We start from the raw sequence: 16,989 nt of genomic DNA on the forward strand, positions 1-16,989 counted from the left end.
GAACAAAAACAGGTCAAAGAGGCACAACAGAGGGGCAAGTACCTGGAGAGAAGCAAAAGGGAAGAACAGATCCGAATAATTGGTGTAGGACGGAGGAAGATCATCCAAGACACGGTCCACAGCTCAGGAAATGTACTACTCCTCTTGATCACACTTCAGTTGAACTCTTCCATGTTTTTCCTCACCCTTCTTCTCTACATACACCTGCTACATAAACTAGTCTGCAGCAAAAAACATCATACAATCTAGTGAAAATTTTGGAATCATCAGGGGAAAAAATTCTAACTGTCTGAAGGTAAAACTGTTATATTTCACTGTCAAAACACTACAACAACACGAATTCCAGTGTAAGGTACACATGAAAAAAATATTTGCTGCGGTACAGGGCAATGTAGGTAACATGAACCACGAGGAAATTACATGAAAAAAGCTTTGCTGCAGTACACATGAAAATCTTTGCTACGATACAGGGCAATGTAGCTAACATGAACTCTGGGGAAATTACAGTGTTAGACAACTCATGACATTCATGGAAAAAAGGATATGAATTCCAGTGTAATACCTACATGACATACAATGCAAACTGGGGAAATATTACACTGTATTCTAGCATTATTGAATACAATTCAGAGATAATTTACAATGTAATTCTGAGGGATATTACAATGTAAATCTGGGGCATATAACACTACAAATATAGTGGAAACTACGGAGCAATTAAGAGGTATTACACTGTAATTCAGAGTTAAAATCCACTGTAAATTCATGCAAAAGCTGAACAGAATAAGTACAGAGATACATGCAAGTTCAGATGAAGTCATGAGTACAGAGACAGACCTATCAGCATAAAGAACACAAGTCCTATCAGATGAAGGCATTAATATTAACAATGAAAAGTAAAGCTTGTTACAGTGCCGGTACACATGGACAGTGAAGGAAATGAATAATCACACTAGTGGATTACAATGATAATAAGTTAATAACCAAGGAACTACACAACATAATCACACAAAAAAGAGTTGAAATCCACTGTAATTCAAGCAACGCTGAACAAGAATGAAGCTCAAATATCAAGAAATACGAAGGTTCAAAATGAAAATTACACTACTGTGTTCGAATTTTTTTTAAATTACACCGAAATTCTAGGAAAAATTTACACTATAATTACATAAATGAAGCATCAAATTTACACTGTAATTGTGGGAAAAATTACACTGTAATTACATAAATGAACCATGGAGTTTACACTATAATTCTGGGAAAAATTACACTGTAATTACAAAGAATGAAGCATTGGGATTACACTAAAATCTGGGCTAAATTACACTGCAATTCTAGGGTATTTTACACTGCAATTACAAAAAGAAAGCACGGGGATTGCATTGAAATTCTGGGATAAATTACACTGTAATACTAGGGCATACTACACTCTAATTCTGGGCTAAATTGCACTGTAATTCCTGTGAATAAAAAAGATAAGTCATCAGAAAATTGAAATTAGATCAGAAAGGCTCACATGATTCAAATAGAAATTGAAAATAGCTTTATCAAACCCGCCATCATCACTAGAAAGACCCTGAAAAATAACTCAGTCAACAAACAGAAAAACTAATAAATTGAAAGAGAGAATGAAAGTAGAGAACAAGACAGAAATAACTACCAAAGACATAGCATTAGAACCATGTTCCGCAAAGTCATTAGGCACAAAAGGATCATTTAAAGAATCAGCACTCTCAATAGAAGAAACTACCAAAACATCATTGTATCTCATGATATACACTGTAATCAGAAATTACACTGGAATTTGTGACTCGGGATATACACTGTAATCAGGAATTACACTGGAATTAGGGGGAAAATTACACAGTACTGCTAGGACAAATTACACTGTAATTGGATGATAAATTACATTGTAATTCTGGGAGGAAAGTTACATTGTAATTCTGGGAGTATTTGGAAGTATTAAACTGTAAATTACACAGTAATTACAAACATGGGAGAATTGTAAAAGCATGATAATTACACTGTAATATGGGAGTATTACACTGTAAATTACACAGCCGTACTACTAGAACATATTACACAGTAATTACAACAAATATGGGAGAATTACACTGTAAAAATGGGAGTATTACACTGTAAAATCAGGGACAGTGAGATTCTGCAAACAGATTACACAGTAGTTACACTGAAAATATGGGGGGGTAAGATCAATGTAAATTTGAGCTACAATACAGAGAGATCCACTTGCAAGACTAACTAACCAAGTGCTGAAAACAAATAGGATTGCAAAGTAAATTTACTGAAATTACACTGGGATTTATAGTGTAAGTACACTGATACTACAGTGTAATTACATAGTTAGTACACTGATATTACAGTGCAAGTAACAAAGAAAGCACACTAATATTAGACTGTAATACACTGATAAATACAGTGTAAGGAAACTGAAATTCGACTGGAAATTTCAGTGCAAACACTGTAATAGAAGCATCAAATTCAAAGAGATTCTTGGAACACATTCAGATACACCTCGGCTACCAGGGTAAATCATGAGCAGCCACTTACGACTACAAAAACTACATCGCATAATCTCCAACTATCATCTAACGCAAAAGGAAAGTAGCAGAAAAATACAAGGAAATCAACCTCTGCAACAACCAGTATGCATACCTCCAGCCATTACAAACAGAAAAGCTAGACAGTGTAAGTGTAGGGGAAACTACAGTGCGGTTATGCAACATACACTGAAATTATGAGGTACACTACAATTCTGGGGGTAAAAACACAGTAATAGAAGCATCAAATTCAGATAAATTCCTGGAAAACACAGCTACCGGGGGCAAATCATGACCAGCCACCTACAACTAGCATCAAACAGCAAAGGGAACAGACACCACATGCTAGCAGAAAATTTAACAGGTTAATCACCTTGTGTACCAGTACCAGGTCGCAAGTTGATCTGCTGCAACTACCGGTACACGAACCTCCAGCATCTACAGCACGAAATAAACAAATCTAAAGCCTAACACACCTAAAATCAAGGGAGAAAAACGACCACAATGACCTAGAACCCGCAACTACAAGCTCATACGCAACTCAGGCGAGCAGAATGGATGCGGGAAATTGGGCGGACTACGGAGGGCGGGCTAGAACAACACGGCAACACCTACCACGGATCCATGAACAACAGCAAACAGACGATCCATGAACCCACGACGACGAAACTCACCTAGATCTGGAACTACAGGACCACAACACCAGCAAAAATACACGGGGGGAACGCGAGAGACAAGGGGAACCAACCTTGGCAGCCGGGGAGCGAAGAGAAAAGGGAGGAGAAATCAAAATGGAACGGTGGAATAGCTCGGAATCACCATGAAATCGCCTCTTCTCCGCCGCTGCTCGAGTCCTCTCCCTCGGCCTTATCGAAACACAATGACCCAAATGAAAGGGTGAACGACACCCACCCCAAAATTCAAACAGGACAAAAACCAACAGTGCCGGGACGGGGCGGTTACGGGTTGAAACAAAGAAAACCGAACCCGGTAAAAAAAACCAACCGGATCAAACAGGGCGCCAGCGCGAAGAAAAAAGGAAAACCAGCGTGAATCTCCGAGCGAGAACGGACGGACAGATATTTGAATGATGACGAATTGAAAAACACTTGACTGTTAAATAGCAAAACAGTTTAGCTAAGGAAGGCTATACGAATAAGCTTTGTAAAATATGGTTCCATGTCCCGCCAGCGTGTGTTATCATGCCGGTAGGCTTGGAATCAAGTGAAAAAAAAACAAGAAATATACCTAATGCCAAATGGAGCAGGTCTTGCAAGATTCCACGCCCGTTAGTTTTCATGTAAACTTTCAATGCCGGCATCACATCTCTCTTTATATATAGTCTCCGCAGGAGATGTTCATCACCATAGACGACCATACCATACCATGGAGGGGATCACCATCTTCTATTGCCTCATCCTCTCCCTCCCTCTCATCTTTATGCTCAGCCATCATGGGCGCAAGAAAGGGGCAATGAAGCTCCCACCTGGTCCGCCCACTCTGCTCTTCGTAGCCAAGTTCTTGCTGCTCCGGCGGTCAGTCTTTCAAATTGGCCCGATACTTCGCGGGTTGCATGCGCGCCATGGTCCAATCATCTCCATTTGGCTGGTGCGCACCTTCGTTTTCGTGGCCGACCGCCGACTCGCGCATAGCATCCTCATCAAGAGCAACGGCAACTTCGACGACCGCCCGCCCTCCACCGAGATGATGCACCTATTTTTTCCCCACACTATCAGCACCTCGCCCTATGGGGCCTACTGGCGTCTTGTCCGCCGCAACCTGCACGCGCAGGCACTGCACCCGTCCCGCCTCAGGCTCTTCGCGCCGGCGAGGCAACGCGCGTGCGACGCGATCATTGGGTCACTGCGCGACGATGCATCGCAGGTCATTACGGTGAGGCCATTGTTGGGGCGCTGTCTTTTTGAGCTGCTTGTGTGCATGAGCCTTGGCGCCAGGCTTGGCCAGGAGGTGCTCGATGAGTTGCAGGAGATGCACCAGCAGATTTTCCATGCCATCACCAGCTTCCCCGTCTTCTCCATTTTCCCGGCGCTCACCAAAAGGCTGCTGCGGAAGCGGTGGGCGATGCACGTCGCGCTGAACGAGAGGCGGAACGAAGTGCTCCTGCCGCTAATCCGCGCGCCTCGCGGAGGCGAGAACCCCTCGTGCTACGCCGACTCACTCCTCGAGCTGCGCGTCGCCGAGGAAGGCAGCCGCCCCCTCACGGACGCCGAGATGGTCACCCTCTGCTCCGAGTTCATGACGGCCGCCGTGGACACCACCATGAGCTTGATAGAGTGGATCATGGCGGAGCTCGTGAACCACCCCGACGTTCAAGCCAAGGTGTACCAGGAGGTGAGGGAGAAGCCTGAGCTCAATGAGGACGACCTGTGCGGGATGCCATACCTCAAGGCCGTCGTGTTGGAGGGCATGCGGCTGCACCCTGGGGCCCACTTAATCATCCCGCACGGCGTGAAGAAGGACGCGGAGATAGGTGGGTACATGGTGCCCAAGGGTTCCGAGGTCAACTTCTTGGTCGCCGACTTCGGGCTCGATGAGACCGTGTGGACGGCGGCGCCGGAGTTCCGGCCGGAGCGGTTCTTGGACGGCAATGACCTGGACATCACCGGAAGCAGGGAGATCAAGATGGCGCCATTTGGCGCTGGCCGCAGGATGTGTCCGGGGTACATGCTCTCCATAATGCATGCGGAGTACTTCGTGGGCAGCCTCGTGAGGGAGTTCGAGTGGCTGCCACCATCACCAGCAGAAGCAACTGTCGACATGACCGAGGACCTAGCCAGCATCATCACCATGAAGCACCCGCTCCGTGCTCGCATCATCCCAAGGGCTTAGTAAAACCTGATGACATAGGAAGCCACCCTCCAGTCGCCTGCGACCGCATCCCCCGTCAGTCCGTGTTTTTCTTTCAAGTTTTTGCTATGTCACTTCTTGATTGCTTTGGACGAACATGTTGCTCTCGTGTCCTCCACAAGATATCATATTCAAAATTGTCTCGCTTGGGGCCATCTTTCTATCAATATTCTTGGCCGCCGCCAAGCCTTGCCACTAAAGGAAGGTGCTGAGGAAGGACAACCGCAGCGAGGTGGACGGCGCACGGCAGTGGTGTTACTAGAGAAACGTGTTGTAGCCCGTGGGAGGAGAACGTCGGGCTGCTTGCTGGTGGCGTGTCTGCGGTGACGGTCGGCGTGCTGATGTAAACTCTATCAGTTGCCTAAACATCACCAAGCAACCTACCTAAGAGGGAAAGGTATGGCTCATTTATTCAAGGAACAAAGGAATTAACTCTATAATATGCATGTAAAAGAAAGAAATTCCAATGGAGCGATAATCCACTTCTGAGCTCACACTCATCTGTACCCGCGCTAAAGAGAAAATCAAAAAAATTCTAGAAAAATTCAAAAAATTCCAATTTTTTGCATGGTAGATAATTTTATGCGTGAGGTTCGCTCCAATTTCCAAATCATTGGAATTTTTTGAATTTGTTTTGAATCTTCTGTGCTTTTTTCCCGAGCGGGTGCAGATGAGCATGGGCACCGAATAGCTGCACTCCCAAGGGAGAAATTAACTCCAGAAATCGTGATGCCCGATGCTGCACATGCCAATAAAAGAAAAGAAAGAAAGACACGGTGGAGAATTAACTCCAAAACTATCTCTCCCGGTGCACTGCATGGATGCTGTTGTGACGCGCTGATAGACGTTTTGATAGACACATCAATTTATCTCTCTCGATTTTTTGCATGTATTACATAACCAACAAAAACAATTATAATAGTTCTGTCCACATATTACAACCTCGCATGATGGACGTGCGCACCCAGGTTCAGCAGCACCAAGAGGAGCGAGGGTGTCCTGGTTCAACAGTGACGGCGGCCGGGAGTGGGAGCCTGTGTGCCACCGCCAGGGCAGGCTCTCCTATTGGCTGCAATTTTCATGAGAGAGGAAAGGAAAGTGGGAATTTCGGGGATAGAGTTAGCATAGGGGTTGATTTTGGCTCCGAAATTGGGCCGAGTAGACAAATGTTGGTCCAAAATTTTTGAGCCCCGGAGCTGGAAGCTTAGCAGTTATGGGGCTAAATTGGGGCTAAATCAATTTAGCCGCGCTTTTAGTGGCTATTTTTTCCTTAGCCTATGAAGGTCCTAACCGTAGCGCGAAGCCTCTCGAATGGCTATAGTTGGGCTATAGCGGGCTATTTAAAACTTTATTCAGAATGCAACACTTGTTTGATGAAATGCCTAGCACATAATTTCAGACATAGGGATAAACTGATTAGAAGAAACTGAGATTTAAGTGACATTTGGCAAACAAAAACAAAGAATTCGGACTCGTGTGCAAACTAACGGTCGCCTCACAGAGTGACTAATGCGCACATGTTTGGCATGTTGCTGACCCAGATTTGAAAAAATGCAATTTTATGACCAATGTGTACATGCAGGGCAACTTGGTAGACCAGGAATGAGGAGACCTCCAGCTGCAGCTGCTATCCAAAGCTTCATGTCTTCCACGATCCTGGCAGATAGCACATCCTCGTTGCACTACTGGGATGTATTCCCACACACTATTGAGTTGCATTGCTTCCAGATGCTCCAACGGATCAGCGTGATGGCAGAGTCGACTGCTTTCCTTTCCTTATTTCTGAATCTGGGCCTTGTGTCCAACCACCAATACTCCAGCGTGTGTGTCGTGTTAGGCGTAGGTGGAACCCTAAACCTATTCGCGCAGTTCCACCAAAGCTATCGAGCATACACACATTGTATTAGGAGGTGGTCAGTGGTCTCAATCTGCTGTAGACAGCTTGCAGGCCTCTGGGTGTGCCTGTAATCCATGTATGGCTCGTCTATTAGAGGTCCAAATCTTGTATTGGAGTGCCAACCACATGAAAATTTTGCAGTTGGGTGGGGCTCAGCACTTCCAGATACCACGGTCCAGCGGAAACTTAATCTGTTTCTGCATCAGCATCCTATGGACAGAACTCGCAATATAGCCTCCAGTAACCGAAGCCGGCCAGACAAATTCATCGCTGCCAGATCTCCATCCTGTTGTATCCTTGAGATGGCAAGCCATAGACTGACGCACTGGTTGGATAAATACAACCACCTTGATGTCCCTTGTTTCTCATATTGATAAATACAACCAACCCCATGACACAAGCTCTCTACTCCCCCATTAGCCTCAAACTAATCACACATTATAATAAGCCAAATTGATTAGTCGATACATCATCAGCCTGCCATTTGCCTCCTCATGAATTAATATGCACACATTACATTAGAGGAGACAATTATTGGGATGACGACATGATGGAAATGTTCCTTATATTTCCTTCAATGTATGTCCTCCAGGATTCAAGTTCTTTACTCCTCCCATAGGACATATCATGTACTAATTGCACATTCTAATAAGACAAGTTGATTGATCGATAAATCATCAGCCGACCAAATAATAGGTTATTGCAAAAACAAATTTCTTGATCCATTAAATTATTGAGGGGACACAACAAGCCACACTAAGAGTTTGTTGTCTCAAGGTGACCGTATAGTGTTGTCAGTTTTGTTTCTTAAGTTGGAAGATCACATGATTGAAAGATTCTACCGACTTCCGAAAAAAATGTTAATCAAATATGGGGACCCTCATTAGTCATAGCTATATATACAACCAACCCCATCATGTAATCTCGGTAGCCCCTCTGGCTATATCATGAATCAAGAATACAATCCAATAAGCCAAGTTGATTGGTCTTTACATCATCAGCACTGCCAGGTAATATGGGATTGCAAAATCAATTGGACGGATACATTGGATTCTTCAGCCGACACAACAATCAAAATTAAGAGTCTTCTGCCTCAAGGAGAGCATAAAGTTGTGCCATTTTTTGTATCTTTCGAAGGATGAACATATGATGGAAAGATTCCACATTTTCTTCGTTCAATTGTTTTATAAAATAAGCAGACCCTAATTTTTCCTAGCGAATAAATAGAACCGACCCCATGACGCAAGCTCTTTACTCGTCCCACTAGCCATATTATGAACTCATTGAAATAAGCCAATTTATTGGTTGATACATCATCACCCCACTAGATAATAGGTCATTGCAAACATAATTGGCTGGATACATTGGATTTTTGAGAGGGCACAACAATCCAAACTATGATCATGCTGCCTCAAGGCGAGCGTCGTTTGGTTGTTTTAGTTTCCATAGTTTGGTGACCACATGACGGAAAGATTCCATTGATTTTTTAAAATAAAAGAAGAGGTGTCCCTTGTTTTTTATATTGATAAATACAACCAACCCCATAGCAAAAGCTCTCTACTCCCCCATTAGCCTCAAACTAATCACACATTATAATAAAGCTAAGTTGATTAGTCGACACATTATCAGCCTCCCATTTTACTCCTCGTGAACTAATATGCACACATCTACATTAGAAGAGACAAATTATTGGGATTTACATTAATAAAAGAATGGAACCCTCATTGGACATAGTTATAAATACAACCAACTCCATTTTTCAAGTTCTTTACTCCTCCCATTGGACTTATCAAGTACTAATTGCACATTCTAAAAAGACAAGTCGATTGACCGATAAATCATCAGCCGGCCAAATAATAGGTCATTGCAAAAACAATTATCTTGATACATTACATAATTGAGGCGATACAACAAGCCAAACTAAGAGTTTTTTATTTCATGGTGACTGTATAGTGTTGCAGTTTTGTTTCTTAAGTGGGATGATCAATGATGGAAAGATTCTACCGATTTCCTTAAAAATACCACCAACCCCATGACGTAAGCTCTTTAGTCCTCCCATTGGCCTTATCATGGACCTATTATACATTTGAATAAACGAAGTTTATTGGTTGATACATCATCATCCCTGCCAACTAACATGTGATTGAAAAATCAATTGGCTACTTTGGATTATTGAGTCGGCACAACAATTAAAACTAAGAGTATTCTGCCTCAAAGAGAGGATAAAGCCGTGTCATTTTTGTTTTTTTGCAGGATGACCATATGATGGAAAGATTCCACAATTTTTGTTCAATTTTTCTTAATAAAAGAAGGAGACCCTTATTTTCTATAACGAAAAAAAAAACCAACCCCATGATGCAAGCTATTTACTCGTCCCACTGGCCTTGTTATGAACTAATTGCAATAAGCCAATTTATTAGTTGATACATCATCTTCTGCTACCTCAAGACGAACATACAAATTTTCCATTCCTTTTAATTAGTGGGATGAACAAATGATGTAATGATTCCACATATTTGGTTGAATTTTTTCTTTACAAGAGAAGAGCACCCTCGTTTTTCATACTGATAAATACAACCTACTCCATGATGCAAGCTCTTAACTCCACCAATTGGCCTTATCATGAACTAATCACAATAAGCCAAGTTGATCGTCTGATATATCCTCAACCAACCAACTTATATGGCATTGCAAAATAATTTGCCTGGTACACTGGATGTTTGTGTGGACATGACAATCCAAACTATGAGTCAGCAGACAGTACAATTTTGTTTCTTTAGCAGTGTCGGTTCTATATCTGGCATATCTTGTAGTAGGGGTCCTAAGCTAGGCATCTTGGAGCAATGGTAACATGGACACAGGATTTTACCCAGATTCGGAGTCTCTCGAAGAGATAATACCCTACGTCCTGCTCCTGCTTTTGATTGTATTGATATGGGTGTAGTACAGGATACATGTATTTACCACGAGATTGTTCTAATGAATATGAGATCATTTATCGACTAGCCTAGCCTCGGTTTATATAATTCACCGGAGGCCTACGATTTAGAGGAGTCATTGTCTTGTGTGTCAAATCTTGTGGAATCCTTCTTGTATGCGTCATGGGCTACACGAAATGGCCCATGAGTGAACCACCATAGGGTTCCCTTGCCTGATTCACCTGGGCGGGAGACGACATGGTGAGTACCCCCTAGTCCAGGACACTGTCAGTAGCCCCTTGAACCGGTCCTCAAGTTGGGGACGCTCCTCGATTCTTCAGAACTATTCTTCATCTTCGGTCGTCGGTCTTGAAAACAGAATCAACAAATCTTCCCATCTTCGATCTTGAGGACTGCCGAGCTAAATTCGAAGAGCCCACACGTCGGGCTTCTGAGGAGCCCCTTTAGGTCTTCGTCCTTTATCAATGCCTAGTTATTTTTTACGCCACACCTCAGGTTTGAAGTGTTTCGCGTGCGGTGGTGCCCTCTTGCGTCCGAGATCCAACGTCGGACTACAACCGAGGTGTGTTTTTGCAGCCGAGCTCCAACGCCGATCTGCATCCGATGTGTCTATTTGCAACCGAGCTCCAACGCCGATCTGCATCCGAGGTCTCCTCTTGCAACCGAACTCCATTGCCGGTCGGCATCCGAGGTGTCATAGATTACCTTGCTCTTGAAAAAGTTGAAGGTGTTCAGCCGTGCTTAATGCCGGAAATGCCCTCTATGGAGTCAACCACTAGCATCTGAGCTATATGCCGGACTGCTTCCGAGGTGGTGCACCACCTCGGCCGTTGGATGATTGTTTGCGGATTTTATTTCTGATTGGTGCAATTTATTTGCTGACGAGATGTATAGCTAGTAGCCCTCAAGGTGTGTGTTGTCCTAAAATCCGAGATGCGCTTGAAGGAAAACATGAAACCGCCGATCCCAGTAGCCCCTGAGACTCAGGTCGATTGGCAAAATCGGCCTGAGGATCAACTCCTAGCTCGGCAGGATACGTAGGAATAGAAACATAGTGTAATATATTAGAGGAGATAGTGATCGGCAGATTTTTTTTAGAAAAGGCGGATGGGCCCTTGAGAGAGGGTTTTGAGAAGTCACCGTAATATATTAGCTTGAAGCCAGATAAGTTCCAGATGGCACGTATTGTTGTCTCAAGACACGTTTGCCCATAACTCGGTCAAGCTGAACACTAGACACTTTGAATTTTCTGCATTGAATAGGAAATGAAGTAGCCCCCGAGCCACTGGTCGGGTGGCAACACCAGATCAGGGAATCGATGTGCCCCTTTAATATTTGTAAATGATAAGCATGACGCCAAGTAGCCTCATGTGGGCACGCGTGGCCGAGTTAAAGATCGATATCCGCTTAACATAAAATTTTGTTGTGTTTAACACAGACTTTTCAGAAAGAGAATAAAGATCTGTTTAAAGGTGCTAGAGCAAGCGAAAGCCGAGCTCGCCAAGGTGGGCCCCAAGGGGCTTAGTAAATAGGAAATCAATGCCAATAGGGAATTATGAGAGCGTTATGTCAGCTGCTTGGTTATCTCATCGAGATTGTGCCCTTAACTCTTTAAAATATGGGCTGCAATAAGTTGACTTTACTCGCAATTTATATGTAATGGTTCTATGTATCAAAGTACTTTATATTATTAATGCTCGGCTCCGTACTGTACAAAACTTTGTTGACCGATCATCGGATTTAACCTCCTTGGCCAGTAGCCACAAAGTGTTTGTCCTACTTTATAAAGCCTTTATGAGGCCAAAAATTTATGGCAAACAAGGCAATCCATCCATACGGTTTTATAAACAAAGGTACACGGAGAGATATGTTATATTACTATTTAACGTAAGAAATATTTTCTAGAAAAATAGTCCCTATATAAGTTCCTTTTCCCAGGTTGTCATGTTGACCATGATCATGACACCTCACCTCCGATCAATGTGGGAGGAAAGTAGTGAGGATTTAATTCGGGGAAAGTTCCCGAACTCTGTGGTCTTTAGTGAACCTAAATTTTCACTTCCGTCTTTGCTGACCAATTATTCTTAAGATGGCTAGCTTTCGGCTTCACCCAGTTTGAGGTACTAACCCGGATGACCCAGAAGTAAAAATCACAGAGGTGCTCCCTATACCCACTAGCCGAACTATCGGGAGCGTAGGGGGTAAGCACCGGAGCCAGGCAACCCAGCTTGGCAAAAATCTTAAGTCAAATTTGATGCATATTTATGGCTTTATAATGATGATTACGGAAGGCGGCACTTGTATACTAAATAGAAACGCTGATGATATATGTTTATTTTGACTCAGTTGCGACCATTTATCATTTGAAAGTGGCCCATCGTCCGTTTCTAGCCTTTTGTAGATGCTACGCAGGGTGTTTCCGCAGTAACAAGACAACCCTTAGCCGATGTCTCGGTGCCCGGAGGCAGTTGTGTTAGCAGAAACGACGCAATCAGACATCTAGGCTTTATAACTTTCACTTAGTCATAGGAGCTTAAAATTGAGAGGCCAGTTACTAGCCCCTGGTTAGTGTTCGGCGTCAGCCAAGGTCAAGCCATTAACACTTCGGCCAATTTTATGAAAGGCCCATCGTTTAACACGGGGTAACCTCTATCGATCTATAGTTTGACACAGTAAACGGACCGCTGACCAGTTTATACCCATTGTAAAAGTTAGTTTTCGGCTTTCTCCACGGATGTGCTTAACCATTCGAGTTGGAAGAACAATCGCAGTGTTTCTCCCTTTGCATAGCTAGCCGAACAAAGCAGAACATAGGACACAAGCACAGGAGCCGGACAACCCAACTATTGACCAAAGACAAAATTTGAAACCGAGGCACATAAAGCAATATCCGAGATAGTTTTAGCGAGGACTCCATGGAGTACCTTGGCTTTTGTTGGGCTCGGATGTAGTGTCAGCCCCCCGTTAGTATTGCCGATGCTTTAAAGGTGTCTGGCGTTGCATTGCTCGGGAACTAGTCTAGATGTGGCGTGTGTTTTGTCAACGCCGAGGTGCAGGTCGGCAGGGATGATACCGAGCTACCCGCCAGAAAAGATTTTCCAAGCTAAATTATTACGTAGGGCATCTCAGTTAGGAGGATATCCCTCCCTCTTAAAGAAAAACATACAAATAGGTTAAAGGTGACATAAGTTCGGAAAACCGAAACACTTTCGTAAAATTTTACGTCTACATTAAATCAAGTTTTCTTGTTTTTTTTGTGCCAATCCGAACATTGGTCTTAAAATTAGTTTGTGCTGTCGTCGTGCTTGAACATGACACATCTGATCTCAAGATCGGGCGGGTCAGCATTTGGCTTCAACCTCCTACCCCAATTGCGGAGTGCTTCTCGTTAGGACAGTTTAGCGAACTAAACCCAAGCGGCTTAAGAGAGAAGTCAGGCTATCCGACTATTGACCACACAGTCGCGCCAAAAAATGGAGTGATAGAAAAAGACTTTGTAACAAATAAGAAGAAGATCGCCCAGTTAACTTGGGTAAGAGAAGTGTTTTTAACAAACTAAGTTTTTTGTTTAACACAAATATAACGCTTGGTCGAGCCGAACAAAAATTGAAAGATTGGAAGAACTTTGAGCATGAAAGCGACTTACCTGGTTAATGTGTTCGGTATAGATATGAGGTCCTCGGCCTTGCTGAGGTCTCAGCACCCAAGCCCAAGGTGTCTGAGCGAGGAGCTCGGCTTGACGAAGTGGTGATGCAACACGGTGGATGCAGTGAGGCAAAGCCCCCTGTCCAGCTAACATGACGAAGCTGGTAGATGACGCGGGCCGAGCTTGCGGCGGGTCATGGTCCCAGCCCCCAAGCCGGTCCTGAGGTGCCTGAGCAAAGAGTTTGGCTTGATGAAGTGGCGATGTAGTGTGGTTGACATGGTGAGGCGAAATCCCTGGTCCAGCCGAGGTGACGAAGCTGGCCAGCTGGTGACGTGGAAGTCCCCAAAGGTCTGGCGGAGATGGCGAAGTCCCCGGACTAGCCGAGGTGACAGAGCATGTTGGTAAGGTGATGTTGCAGCCCCATGCCAGCCGAGATGTCTAAGCGGGTCGACACGGTGGAAATCTTCTTGAAGAAGCAATGGTGCGGCAATGCCGAAGCAGGTCGGAACTTGTGACGCGGTTAATGCCGGCTTGAGAAGTGACCGCGCGCCGATGCTGGCGCACCCGAATTGTGCAAGCCGTGGGGCGTCGATCTTGTCTTGATGATTATTTGTCCTTCACGATGCGGAACTCTTACTCAGCTCACCTAGGTGATGGTCCGTGGTGGTTGTCATCGGCTCGATGGAGCGACGACGCATGTCAATAGCCGTGGAGGAAAGTGGTCGATTCGATTTGACATCGGCGCGATGGTGAAGATCGCCTCGGAGAAGAATCAAGGCACGTGTTTGAGAACAACATCAATACCCTAGAAAAAAATTACTCCAAAAAGGTTGTCCAATATCCTGTTCACGAAGAAAGATGAACTCGGGTCAGATTCGTATTCGCGTAGAAAACAAATCTGAAAATAGACCCACTCGTCGGAACTTTCCGGAGTTGGAACAGTCGGATCGAGGTGAAATTGTGAGGGGTGATAGATATGGGAATTCCGCAGCCGGTGAACAGTCGGATCTTCCAAAGAATGTCCGAGCTAACTTCTAGACTTCTCGCTCCAAACTCGTTCAGATCCCCGTCCAGATTCGACGGGCCTCCGGTATATCAGAGATTGACGGCGATCCCCCCCGTCGGAACGCGATGAAGTTTTAGAGGGCTGTTGTAGACTCAATTCCACACAATTACACTGAAGCAATCGTTAAAGCAATGCTCGAGGAGGCAATGTTGATGTTGAGCCCTTGAGCTCCATGGATGATTCTTCCATGATCTTAATAAAGATCGAAGTTGATGATGATGAAAGTATCCATCCGATCCAGCCGAGGTGAAGCTGAGTTCCGACAGGTAGATCACGTCGTAGATGATCTGAATTCCCATCGCACCATGGCAACTGCCAGCAGGATCTCAATCAAAGCAACAATATCGGTTGTATATCCGACATATCTCATAATAGGGGTCATAAGCTAGGCGTCTTAGAGCGATGGTAACATGGACACAGGATTTTACCCAGGTTCGGGCTCTCTTGAAGAGATAAAACCCTACGTCCTGCCTTAAATTGTATTGATATGGGTGTAGTACATGATACATTTACCACTAGATTGTTCAAATGAATAGGAAATCATCTATCAACTAGCCTAGCCTCGGTTTACATAATGCATCGGAGGCCTACGATTTAGAGCAGTTCTTGTCTTGTGCGCCAAGTCTTGTGGAATCCTCCTTCTATGCGGCATGGGCTGCCCGAAGTGGCCCATGAGTGAACCTCCATTGGGGTCCTCGGCCCGATCCACCTGGTCGGAAGACGACACGGTGAGTACCCCCTAGTCCAGGACAGCGTCAAGCGGGATGACAACTTGATGGAAATATTACAGTGATGTTTTTCTTAACAAAAGCAGGGGGCCTTGTTGGTCATAGTGATAACCCACAAGTATAGGGGTTCATTTGGAGCCTTATTCGATAAATAAGAGTGTCGAACCCAACAAGGAGCTAAAGGCAGAAAAAATATTCCCTCAAGTTCCATCGAACACCGATACAACTCTACACACACTTGACGTTTGCTTTACCTAGAACAAGTATGAAACTATTTTACGAGAATAAAACTATGAGTACATTGCAAGGATAAAACAACGAATAAATTGCAAGGTAATAAAAGTGGATAGCTTTTGTCAATAAGAAAGTCATTTGTCCCTAGGCAATTGATAACAAGTATCGGTAATCATTCTTGTAATTCCATATGAGGGAGAGGCATGAGCTAACATACTTTCTCTACTTGGATCATATGCACTTATGTTGGACCCCCGGAAAGCATCCGCAACTACTAAAGATCATTAAGGTCATGAAACCCAACCATATCATTAAGTATCAAGTCCTCTTTATCCTATACACAACAACCCACCTACTCGGGTTTAAGCTTCTGCCACTCTCGGAACCCACCATAAGCGAATCATGAACGTATTGCAACACCCTACAGCAGGGGCCCCTCATGTTTGCGTGAGACGGAGGGCACCGTAGGACAGCACCATAAATAAAATATACAATCATACCAACCAAGACCATGATTAACCCATGGGACAAAACGGATCTACTCAAACATCATAGGATAACCATAGATCATTGGGAAATAATATATGGAGTTGAGCACCATGTTTAAGTAGAGATTACAGCGGAGAGAAGGGGTGTTACACCGCGGCATAGAGGGGGAGAAAGTTGGTGTTGACGGTAGCAAGATTGTTGATGTAGATCGCCGTAACGATCCTTGCCCCGGCGGCACTACGACGCCACCGGGAGAGAGGGGGAGAGATCCCCCTCCTTCTTCTTCTTCTTCCTTGGCCTCACCCCTATATGGGAGGAGAGTTCCCCCTATGGTCCATGGTCTCCATGGCGGAGGAGGGGCGCGAGCCCCTCCATGATTGGATATCCCTCTTTGTTCTCTTCTGTTTAACGTTCCCCATATCTGGCTGAAAACCGTTTCTTATATTCCCGGAGATCCGTAACTCTGATTGCGCTGAGATTTTAACACGATTTTTTTCCGGATATAAGCTTCCTTGCATCCAAAGTAGAGCCCCAACCGATGTACGAGGTGTGTACAACCCACCA

The 16,989-nt window shown here is 44.4% G+C and overlaps 1 protein-coding gene across 1 annotated transcript; it reads left to right on the top strand.

The window, feature by feature from the left end:
* The first annotated feature begins 3,907 nt into the window (after positions 1-3,907).
* LOC125554419 (cytochrome P450 89A2-like) lies at positions 3,908-5,922 on the top strand. Its single transcript, XM_048717982.1, has one exon. The coding sequence runs from the start codon at positions 3,945-3,947 to the stop codon at positions 5,406-5,408; it is 1,464 nt and encodes a 487-aa protein (XP_048573939.1). The 5' UTR covers positions 3,908-3,944; the 3' UTR covers positions 5,409-5,922.
* The last annotated feature ends 11,067 nt before the right edge of the window (positions 5,923-16,989 follow it).

This window comes from Triticum urartu, chromosome 4, assembly GCF_003073215.2.
Source record: "Triticum urartu cultivar G1812 chromosome 4, Tu2.1, whole genome shotgun sequence".
In the NCBI taxonomy this organism is placed as follows: domain Eukaryota; kingdom Viridiplantae; phylum Streptophyta; class Magnoliopsida; order Poales; family Poaceae; genus Triticum; species Triticum urartu.

Excerpts from the sequence above, each read along its gene's own strand:
- LOC125554419 (XM_048717982.1), top strand. The coding sequence starts at position 3,945 with ATGGAGGGGATCACCATCTTCTATTGCCTCATCCTCTCCCTCCCTCTC.